Genomic DNA, 11,153 nt, shown 5'->3' with positions numbered 1-11,153 from the left:
GCAAACCCAACCTACTTGCAATATCAGCCTCTTCTCTATCCTGAGGAAAATTCACCTCACATTTAGCTTCCACTGTCTCCTGGACCATGCCAATGATGCTATTCCACACTTGTTGAACCTACAGTCTAACATCCCTAAAGATCCTCCTATTCCTCTCTAACCAGATTTGCCAAAGTATAAAAATGGGCTCAATGTGCCAGACTATCTAGAGAAAAGAGGACAAAATATGAGGCTTGCCCAAACTACTCCAAAACTCTACCAAAGAATCTGCATGAACACAAGGGTGCTTCCACACCCCCCACTAGTAATGCCAGAGAAGCAACGAGAAATGGCATCTGAAGAACAGGTGAGAGGAGTCCTCATCTCCAATACCACACAAAAAACATATGGAAGGCCCATGGAACCCACACTTGTGAATATTGTCACAGGTAAGACACCTATTCAAAGCCAAAGTCTAAGCAAAACAGTTACACTTCAGCCAAGAGAAATTGTTCAAAATATATTTCCACCAGTGCACCTCCCTCCCCTCCAAACGACGGAACAACAACTCTTTGTACTCACTGGCAACAATAAAAACACCCTTAGGATTCGGGGACCAAGCAAGTTTATCCCTATCCTTAAGGGAACTACAGTGTCTACTAGCCAAAATGCCATGAAGCTCAGCACAGTCTTCCTCCATATCAACAACGGGCCATTCATTAGGAACCTTCCACCGCTTTATCTCCGATTGCCCACACCTATAAACAGACTTAAAGTCGCTCACTCTAGACCACCATATTCATGACTACATATTGTTCTTTTTATTCTTTTCAATTAAGGAAAGAATAAAGTTACAATTGGACTTAAAATAAATCATTCATTTAAAAAAAAAAAATTATGGGGACACTAAATATGCTTCAGTCAAACAGAAAAAATAAAATTCTGGGAACACTAAATATGCTTAAGTCAAATAGAAGTTTCAGAACATCTGAACAAAAACTATTGGTTTACAAAAAGTATGAATTGGAGCAATTACTTTAATTGAATCATTCATTTTCTTTTTATTCTTTTCAATTAAAGAAAGAAAATTGGACCTAAAATAAATGCGAATGTGAATGGCCATAGCTAATAAGAAAAGAATTGGATCCAAAGTTAAAAGCCTCTTCGATTTTAATGCTTAAGAATAAGGTAAATTTCACATTACTTTGTTTATTCCCCGTCATCTCTTGTTAAAGGGAGAATAAAATCAAACTTGCCTTAAAAATATGCGAGGATTAAATTTAAAGCAGTGGGCACAAAGTTTAATAAAGAGAAGATCGAAAGAGCTGGTCGGAGATGGAGACATCCATTTGTTATTCATGTGTTGATCATAGAGTATGATATATTTTTATAAAATCACATATATTTATAATTTGGAATGTATTATTACACTTTTTAAGTTTAGCATAACACTGTCATTTTAATTAAAAAATTATTATTTTTAAAAATTCTTTCATAAAATTATAGTTATAAAGTTAAATGGTACATCAAGTTTAGCATATTTATATATTTTTATTTAATTAGCATATTTATATTTTATAAATAAAATTTATATAGAGGTATGTTTAATATTTATTAGATTATTAATTTCATATGGTTAATATTTATTAGAATATAATCTTATTATAGATTAAATAGTTATTAGTCATTGTACTTGACAACCAATTTCTTTTTAAAAAATACTATCTAATGTGCAACTTCTGGTTTAGTCTTTCAACATTTTAAATAAAAGTTTCATATACTTCTTAGGCTTTTTTTTCCCTTGTCATTGGGAGTCACTCTTAGGCTTTTTTTTAACCAATCATTGGGATTCACTCTTAGACTTTTTTTTCTTTCATATACTTCTTAGGTTTTTTTTTTCCTTTCATGCTTGGTTTTTTCCTTCATATACTTCTTTCAGTAGGATTCACCCTTAGGCTTTTTTTCCTAGTCATTGGAATTCGCCTTGTCAATTTTTTATCATGTACTATTTACTCTTCGAAACTATATTTCAGTATTATAATGCTTAACTACTTCTTTATTTCCTAAATTCTAAGAGGTTCCTACTATCTAATTGCAATTTTGTTTTTCTCGATATAAACTTTCAAATAAAAAGTTATAAAACTACAATTGATCTATTATTTTGAAATTAAATTATATGCTTTACTTGGTAGACTACACTACAATGAGTGAATGTACAAGATAGTGATGCCAACCACTCACCATAAACCTTTTTGCAAAATGATCTTAATATCTATAAAAACATTTAAAAAAAAAACATATAGTTGAATTGTTTTTTTAAAGATTAAACATAATATATATATATATATATATATATAACTTCTCATAAATATTATACAACTCATCATATCTAACAACTTTTCATATACTTGATATAAAATATAAATTTTATGTAATAAAAACTTGTAGTTTTTATAGAAATGTGTTTAATCAAATGGGCTTCCTCCACAATCAATTGTTAAAATAAAAGCAATCAACATATATACTTATCTCTATCTCTCTATTCTTCTATCGTTCTTAGTGTCACATCTCTCTCTCTCTCTCTCCATCCTTATGTTCGTCTACTCTAAATTAACCATACAAAACATAAATAAATAGAAGTTTCTTTTAAATCTAGATTTAAAAACATAATTTTTTAAATTAGAAGTTTTTTAAAATGTAGATTTAAAAATATAACTTTTTTTTACATTTAATAAATAATAATAATAAGTTGTTATTTGTTTCTTTTAAATGTAGATATAATTTTTTTATATTTAATAAATAATAATAATAATAGAAAGTTGCTTTTTAGTTTAGATTTTAGTCTTTAACTTATTTTTAAATTATCTGCAATTCTACCATCGTTGTCGACCATTTCTAGACAGTCGCTGCTGTATTTTAATATGACTTCCACTAAAGCTGCGTTCCCCTCTTTGACTGCAACGTGAAGTGCAGACTGCTTGTTCTGGTCCACTTTGTAACAAGAAAGCCCACCATCATTTCTTATAAGCATATTTCCAGTTAGGAAAATTTTCCTGTAAAGCTTTGGGTAAAGGAAATTATCGAGATATGGAAGCAACGCAGCCATGTGCAACGGACTTCTGTCGAAATTATCTACTTCTGTGGCAAGTTCAGGTTTGTGGTGTAAAAGCTTCTCAATTACATCTGCACAACCAAAAAAGTAGAAATGAAATGCAGCGCAGAGTTTGTCCTTGTCTTTAACAGTATACGAATCGATGTGATATGACCATTATTTATACTTATGTGCGTATCTGTGTGTGTTTTTTTCCCTTGAAAACAAGCTGGCCGTTCCTTCAAATGTTGATATTTTTACTAAATAATAAAATGTGAACAGAAGTTGACCATATAATGTAATTATTGTATTTTTCTATGAAAATAGCACAGTTACTTGATTAATAATTTTCAAAAAAACTTAAAAAATCATGTTTTGAAATTGTTAGAAAGGCTAGCCTGGTGTTGGGAGCAGCATATGTTTTAGGAGCTGATGCTGTCCTAAAGGCCTCATCACTTTTTCACCAGAAATTCTTTGGAGCTGAGTTAAATGGATGTATTTAAGAAGTCGGATTAGCAAAAATAGAAATTTAAGGCTTATTTGGAGATCGTAGTTATGTCATAGGGTTTCTTTGACCCCATTTTTGAAGCAGGAAAATTATGTACGGACTCTTTTGAATGGGCTATGGTTTATTAGTAAGTCTAGAACATTCTGGATTCGAGCTTTGATGTAAAACAAAATGCATCAATAAGGTTAGAACATTCTGGTTTCGAGCTTTGATGTAAAACAAAATAAATCAACAAGGATCTTACATGGGTTCAACTTCTTTGTTACCATTGGGTTCAACTTCTTTGTTACCATTAGAATATTGAGAGGAGGTGGTCTTAAAGGGCATCTCTAATTCTTTTGAACAAATTTTTAGCAGCGTCATACAATCCAGGAAATAATAGTTGTCCACCAAATATATTTTATTTCCAAAAATCTACAAACGTATAAAAATTGTCATAGTAAACAAAAATTGAATCAACCAAAAATCAAAGAACAACATACCTGTACTTAATTTAGAGACTGCAAGATGTAAAGGTGTTTGGCCATCGGATCTCTTGTAATACTCCATACTCATAGGTGTTGGAGGACACAACATTTCAACTATCTTGACTTGACCTCCCTCACAAGCTTTAAAAAGAGCCCTTTTACCTGCTTGGTTGATCTTATTCACCAAATCTGGCCCCTGCGATTTCAGATTGAAGAGATCCCCACCTCACTTACCTAACGGTAAGCTCAGTGGGGGCTGGGGTGGTGATTGTCCAGAGTTGAACCAGCTCTCCAACAAATTGCAGAGAGCAATTAAAAGCTGCTATATGCAGCACCGAGTTCCACCTCCTCAAACTCATGAAGAACTCTTACGTTCCCTAATTTGTCCATTCCTTTACAGACATACCCACTTTGATCTATCAAGCTTTTGGAAAACAATACTCTAGGTAGGCTTAAGGCAAATGTGATTTTTCAATGGGAAGATCGAATCTTCCCTGTTTACCTCTCCAAGGAGTCAAGGTATCGCTCATTGCCAATCCCATCCTCATCATGTGTATTAATATATGATTAGAACCGCGTGGGAAAGGAATGAGGATCACGGTGTACAGGTTAAATATGTGTCGTTCAAGCACAGAAGAAGTTACATGTGGTGAAGATATTATAAATAGAAAAAAAACATTCTATGAATATATGGTTTGACTTAAATGAAATGTTTCATTTGCCTAATGAATTTTTTATTTAAAAAAGAAAAAATTGTCACGAAGATTATTTAAATAATTATTACATAGTTATTTTTAATCATAAAATACAAATATAATAGTATAATTCTGTGAGTAGTAAGAATTTGTTTTTTGGAAATTGATCCTTCTACTTGTTCATACGACAGTAATTCTAGTAGATAAGTTTGAATTTGAATTTTGAAGGAGAATTTCTTGAAGTGGAACAAGAGACAAATAGAAAAAATATTCTTCCAACAATAAGTTAGAATTTGTATTCAACAAATTTTGTTGCTGTGCTTTGTGTTGAGCAAAAGCATGTTTTTAAGCAACGCATATGTTTGTGAAGAAGTGCGCAGCGTAGTAGATAGCTCCAAACAAGTAGAGGAAGAAGTTCTAAGCAGCCCCAAATTTATTATGATTTGGTGTAGATAGATGTAGATGAATTAATTTATTTTAATATTGTAATCTAAGTTTTTGTTATATTCTAAAAGTTATTTTCTAATTTAATAGAAGAAGAATTTGTCAGTTATGTTATATTGTAAAAGTTACTTTCTATCTGTGTTGAATTTGTTTTTATTTTCACATGTGCATTATCAATTGATTGGCCATTAGAGCTACAATCTCTATGCCTGAATTGGAGTTTAGTCCATCATATTGGTATCAAAGCTTGAATTTTATGTTTTTTGGGAGTTTAAATTCTACTACTTTGTATCAAAGCTTGTGTTTTCTTTTGGAAGTTTAATTTCTAATAGTTGGTATCAAAGCTAATAGAACCTAATTTCTTAGTTAATTGGGCTTTAGTTTTCTAGGTATTGAAGATTTGTGTTGGAGACATGACTGGAGAAGATAGCAAGAGCTGGAAGCAACCACTATCCTTTAATGGATAAAGTTATGATGCTTGGGCAAAAAATATGAAAACCATTATGGTTGCTTGTGGTCAATGGGCTCATAGATGCGACAAGCCCAACATAGTTTGCAACCCTCATAAACAATTAGAGGGATTGAGGGACTGGTTAAAAGAAACAAGAAGGAAAGATATTAAAGAATTGTGTTTGATAGAAGCAGTCTTGACAAAGGCAATATTTCTAAAATAACAACAACTAATTATGCAAAAGAAGCTTAGGAAATCCCCCAAACTAGTTATAAAGGGACTAATAAAGTAATATTTGTGAAACTTTAGATGTTTTGAAGAGATTTTTTGAGACTCCCCAAATGAAGGATATTAAAGCATTGTGTTTGACATAAGTAGTCTTGACAAAGGCAATATTTTTAAAATAACAACAACTAACTATGCAAAAGAAGCTTAGGAGATCCCCCGAACTAATTACAAAGGGACTAATAAAGTAATATTTGTGAAACTTTAGATGTTTTGAAGAGATTTTGAGACTCCCCAAACAGATGATGTTAAAGCATTGTGTTTGATAGAAGCAGCCTTGACAAAGGCAACATTTCTAAAATAACGACTAACTATGCAAAAGAAGCTTAGGAAATCCCCAAAACTAGTTAGAAAGGGACTAATAAAGTAATATTTGTGAAACTTTAGATGTTTGAAGAGATTTTGAGACTCCCCAAATGAAAAACAGTGACTCCATCTTAGAGTTTCACACACTTATCTTTGGTAAATGGTTAACCAATTGAAAAAAATGGTGAAACATTGAAGAAAACTTTAGTTAAGATGACATTTTCATGATAAACTTAAGAAATATAATAATACATTTAACTTATAAATATATACTTTTAACTATTATACTATGCAAATAACCAATTAATATAAGCATCAAATATTAATACACTAAAAAAAATTAAAAATATATTATGAGAGAAAAATCTACATCCTAAATATACTCAAAACATATAGGTTCAAAAGGAAACTTGATTTTCACAAGGACAATCACAAGTAGGATGAAACGAAAAATATTTTAATTGAATTAAATCAGAAATACAAAACAATAGTAACACAATTCAGTTTATTTAAAGTAGTGTGCAAGGAAGGGGAAGCGGTTGGGAGTTGCAGGTAACGATGAAAGCTACATTCACTCTCTACACAACAAAGCAACAACTTGCATTTGTTGGGAAAATATCTGACAAGAGATTGAAGTCAATTTTCAAGCACCATGATGAAGAATTTTCTTTGGAACTAAAGGTGTATCTTGGCGAATGTTTCATGGAAACAAAACACAAGTACCACACCAATGTAGATATTGTGAGTATGGCGATGGCATGGGGGCTAGAGATTCGGAAGAATGCTGAAAAGGTTACATGGCTGTTGTAGGGAATAGTGGGGCAGGAATGGTTGTGTGGCCTGCAACCTTTTCTCAACACGACCATCCCTGAAATTGGTTTTGATCTTCACAATGGGGCGGAAGAGGGAGGAGTGACTACCATATTCCCATTTATTAGATGGAGAGTAGGGGAGGACAAGGAAACCAAGAGGTTGGAAGTGGCCTTGGGGTGGATATTGTTGGAAGAATATGTTTGTGAGAAAGAAGGTGGTACAGAGGTGGGAGGTGGGGGTGCGGATGAAGGTGACGAGCATTGCCCACTGTAGGCAAAAAGGGAGTTAGCAAACTTCTGGGTAACTAGGCCCATGGGGGTCCACAAGAAATAAGAATTGTTGGTGTATGGTGATTGTTTTTTGCTCGCATTTTGGTAAGGTATTGATAGGTTTTTTTTAGTTCTGGATTGTGAAGAAGATTAATACTTGGGAAAAACTATTTCTTTGCATGATTCTATGTCTTCTTGCACCTCTGCAACGTGCTTTGTATTCTTCCTCCTCTTTGCCTCTTGCTCCTCTTCACTTCTTCGTGCTCTGTCTTCTAGCTCCATTGAATGAAATGAGATGATTTCATGTCCACATTTATAAATGAGATTTTGAATTTGAATTGAAATCCTTTAATATCTTTACCTACTGTGTTGCATTTGAAATTTGAATCTCCATTTTTTTCCATTTATATTTGAGTTGATTGTTTTGGTTGTTAAATTTGTGGCCTTACACACTTGGTGTGATGGATGTAGGTGATATGACTAGTGACGATGCTGAAGTGACCATATACGGCTGGTTCGACCTGGATAGATAGGACGTGGGTGTGGAAAGGTGTTGAAAGGGTCTTGTGGTTTGACACACACGTGGACAACTAATGACCATCAGGAGACCTTTGTGTGGCGACATCACTGTCCATGTGTGCTCACGTGGCATGGGGTTGCTATCATGTTGTTTTGTATTGGTGGAACATGGTTGTCTGAAGTGTTGAATAGTTATTCTCTTAATGTTTAATGCAAATACTTAATCTTTTTATTGTGGTCCCATTATTGGGCACACATTGTTTTATGACCAAACACGAAACCTTTATTTTGAAGTAATATGAATGGTTTTAATGTTTTGTTATGAACTTAAATTTTATATTTGGAATGGGAATGATATAGGGGAAAGGACCCAGTAGTTGAGCATGTTCCAATTGTTGTGAGGGTTGTTGATACCTTTTGTTCCAAAAATTGAACAAATAAAACCTATTGTTTGAAACAAAAAATATCAATTTTTGTTAGGAAATGTACCAACAGTTGTTAGGAAATGTACCAATAGTTGTTAAGAAATGTACTAATATTGTAAAAAGTAACCAATCAGGTGATGCCACATCGGCTGCACAACTATTGGGGTCTCTTTTGCACGCCTATTGGTCTCACTTTTTTTTGGGGCTGTTTTGGACACCTTGGCAAAAAGCATGCTGATGTGGCATCATATTTGATGATGTGGCCCTGAAACCTTAGTTATAAGCAGGGGACTTGCCAAGTAAGCTGCTGTAAAAAAATCGGAGTGATTCGAAATTTCCAAGTAGGATTTTGAGAAGCGTGAAGTTAGGGTGCACGACTACTGGGTCCTTTCCCCTAGTTTTTGACTAATACGTGTCTATATTTTATGGTGTTATTCATGTACATGTGTTGAAACACGTGTCAACATGTACTGGGTGGTTCGGTCATCACTTGTGGGCTCCTAGCTGCCCCAGTGCTATCACACATTTAGGTCCCAATGCACGTTCTGGGTCCTCTCCCCTATCTATGTCAGTCTAGCCAAATGTCAAAAACGAATCCCAACTTTCTATATTAAATTTGATAGTTCCATTTCGCCTCTTTACCCTACAATAGTTATTAAGGATACATTTCATTAAAAAACTTTCAAAAATACGTTTTCAAATTGCTCAGGGAGGCTAGCCTTGTGTCTAAGGCAGCAGATTTTTTAGGAGCTGATGCTATTAGAGGCATGGCCACTTCTCACCCTACTGTTTCTGGCTCCGTCTGCGGTTGGTAAAGGGTTTTTGTTCTGTATTTGTGATTCAACAGTAGATAGATCAGCTTCCGAGTTAGAAAACTCACTTTTAAAAAAATTCTTTAGAGCTACGCCAAATATAAATGTATTTAAGAAGTGGGCTCAGCAAAAATAGAAATTCAGGGGTTATTAAAGGTTGCAATAGTGACAAAGGATCTTTCTCTACTCATGAAAATTATGTACAGACCCCTTTGAATACGGTGTGGTTTCTTAGCAATTCTGGATCATTCTTTAGAAAATAAGTTTTGATCTTTATTATTTTTTATTGATATGGGTCAGACTTCACCTATTGATCATTCTTATTGCGTAAAAGACCTCCTTCATAAATTGACAAACGTATGAAAAATCCTAATAATAAAAGGAAATGCAATATTTCCATTGTTTATGGATCTCTTAAGTTTATAAAATTTTCTATTTTCATGAAAACCTCTATAATTTTGAAAATTAGATCAACCCAAAACTAAGTAACAACACACCTGTACTTAATTTACAGACTGCAAGATGTAAAGGTGTTTGCCCATCAAATCTCTTGTTGTACTCAGTAGAAGTCATTGGACACAACAGTTCAACGATCTTGGCATGACCTCCCTCACAAGCTTTAAAGAGAGCTGTTTCGTTTGCTTTGTTGATCTCATTCACCAAATCTGGGCAGAATTTAAGTAAAGCATTCACGACTTGCTCACTTCCTCCTAAGGCTGCTTCGTGTAACGCTGTGTTTCCTTCCATATTTTTAGCTTTTAAAAATGTCATCCCATCCGCTAGATTGGCATTTGAAAGTTGAAGCAACTTTTGAACGAATGGGAGAGAGCCATGATAGGCGGCAATATGTAGCACCGTGTTTCCCCCTGGCGTTACCTCATTCGCAACGCTCCACGGCGGCGAACTCTCATTAAGCGCTCTTACGTTCCCTGATTTGGCTGCTTCAAAGAACCTTCTGTTCATTCCTTTGCAGACATACCCAGTTTGATCCATCGAGCTTGGCCAAAAGGACTATAGGCTCGGGCTTAAGGCAAACGCGTTTTTTCAATGGAAAGATGGAAACTTCTCTGGAGGTAGAAACACTTTGTTTTTACAAAAACATGCGAGTATTGTCTTTCTGCAGAACTTTATTAAGAGTGCCATAAGAGATTGGACGCTTTTGAAAAATAAAAGACAAAATCATCCATGTTTAGGAGGCAGCAGGAACTGTAGCACCACTCAAGTGGTCCATCCGCATAATTTAAAAAAAAAAGGTGAAAAGACCAGTAAAAACATGCAAGTATTGTCTTTCTGCAGAACTTTATTAATAAGAGTGCCATAAGAGATTGGACGCTTTCGAAAAATAAAAGACAAAATCATCCATGTTTAGGAGGCAGCAGGAACTGTAGCACCAGTCAAGTGGGGCAGCCTTAAATCACACACACTAAGCTTTGACTGCTTAGGTGGTGGTGTGGGGCCCGTTGAACCTGTTCCGTTCCTCGATCCATTTCCATTCCCTAAACACTCACCATCACCGTCAGCAGAGGTTGTTACAGTCTGTGTCAGCAGTTCCCGCGCATGATGAAAATCAAATTCAACTAAACTTCTGTAGCAGCGCAGGAAGAGTGTTTGAATTGGAGTTTTAATTAAAATAAATAGGGTAGATTTTGTCAGATGATATAATTGCAGTTGTAAATTTTGTCAAATGTTATAGTTGCTCTGGTTGACGTGTATGCAAAAAGTGAAAGCAAAGACAAGGCACGTGAACTGTTCGACAAAAAGCCGGAAAGAAATATGGCCTCATGTAGGAGAGGCACAAAATGGCTTTAGAAGTTTTTGAGCAAATAAAATTGCAGGTCCAAAGCCAGTCTTGCAACCTTCCCCAACATCCTCTTGGAATCACGATAGGCATTTTGAAGAAAAAAACAAAATCAATTTTGTATCATACATAGAAGTATGTCTAGCTATGTATTTAATATATTTTGTTTATTAATTAAATTTATGTTATGCTTGCCATATTATTAGATAATTGGAGTAAAAAAGATATTTTTGGTGGAGAGAAAATGATATTGTTGATTTCCAAACAATTTTATTAGGATTTCATCTTTTT

General features: G+C 34.2%; 1 protein-coding gene across 1 annotated transcript; it reads right to left on the bottom strand.

Annotated features, from left to right (window-relative positions):
• Positions 1-2,824: 2,824 nt before the first annotated feature.
• LOC131875255 (ankyrin repeat-containing protein At5g02620-like) lies at positions 2,825-10,251 on the bottom strand. Its single transcript, XM_059219328.1, has 2 exons — positions 9,562-10,251; positions 2,825-3,162 (listed from the first exon to the last, which is right to left on the bottom strand). Exons 1-2 carry the CDS (start codon positions 10,055-10,057, stop codon positions 2,825-2,827), a joined length of 834 nt encoding a protein of 277 aa, XP_059075311.1. The 5' UTR covers positions 10,058-10,251.
• Between the last annotated feature and the right edge of the window lie 902 nt (positions 10,252-11,153).

Source organism: Cryptomeria japonica, chromosome 4 (assembly GCF_030272615.1).
Source record: "Cryptomeria japonica chromosome 4, Sugi_1.0, whole genome shotgun sequence".
NCBI lineage: Eukaryota > Viridiplantae > Streptophyta > Pinopsida > Cupressales > Cupressaceae > Cryptomeria > Cryptomeria japonica.
The sequence above is the reverse complement of the archived record's forward strand: the minus strand, read 5'-3'. Positions and strand labels throughout refer to the sequence as shown.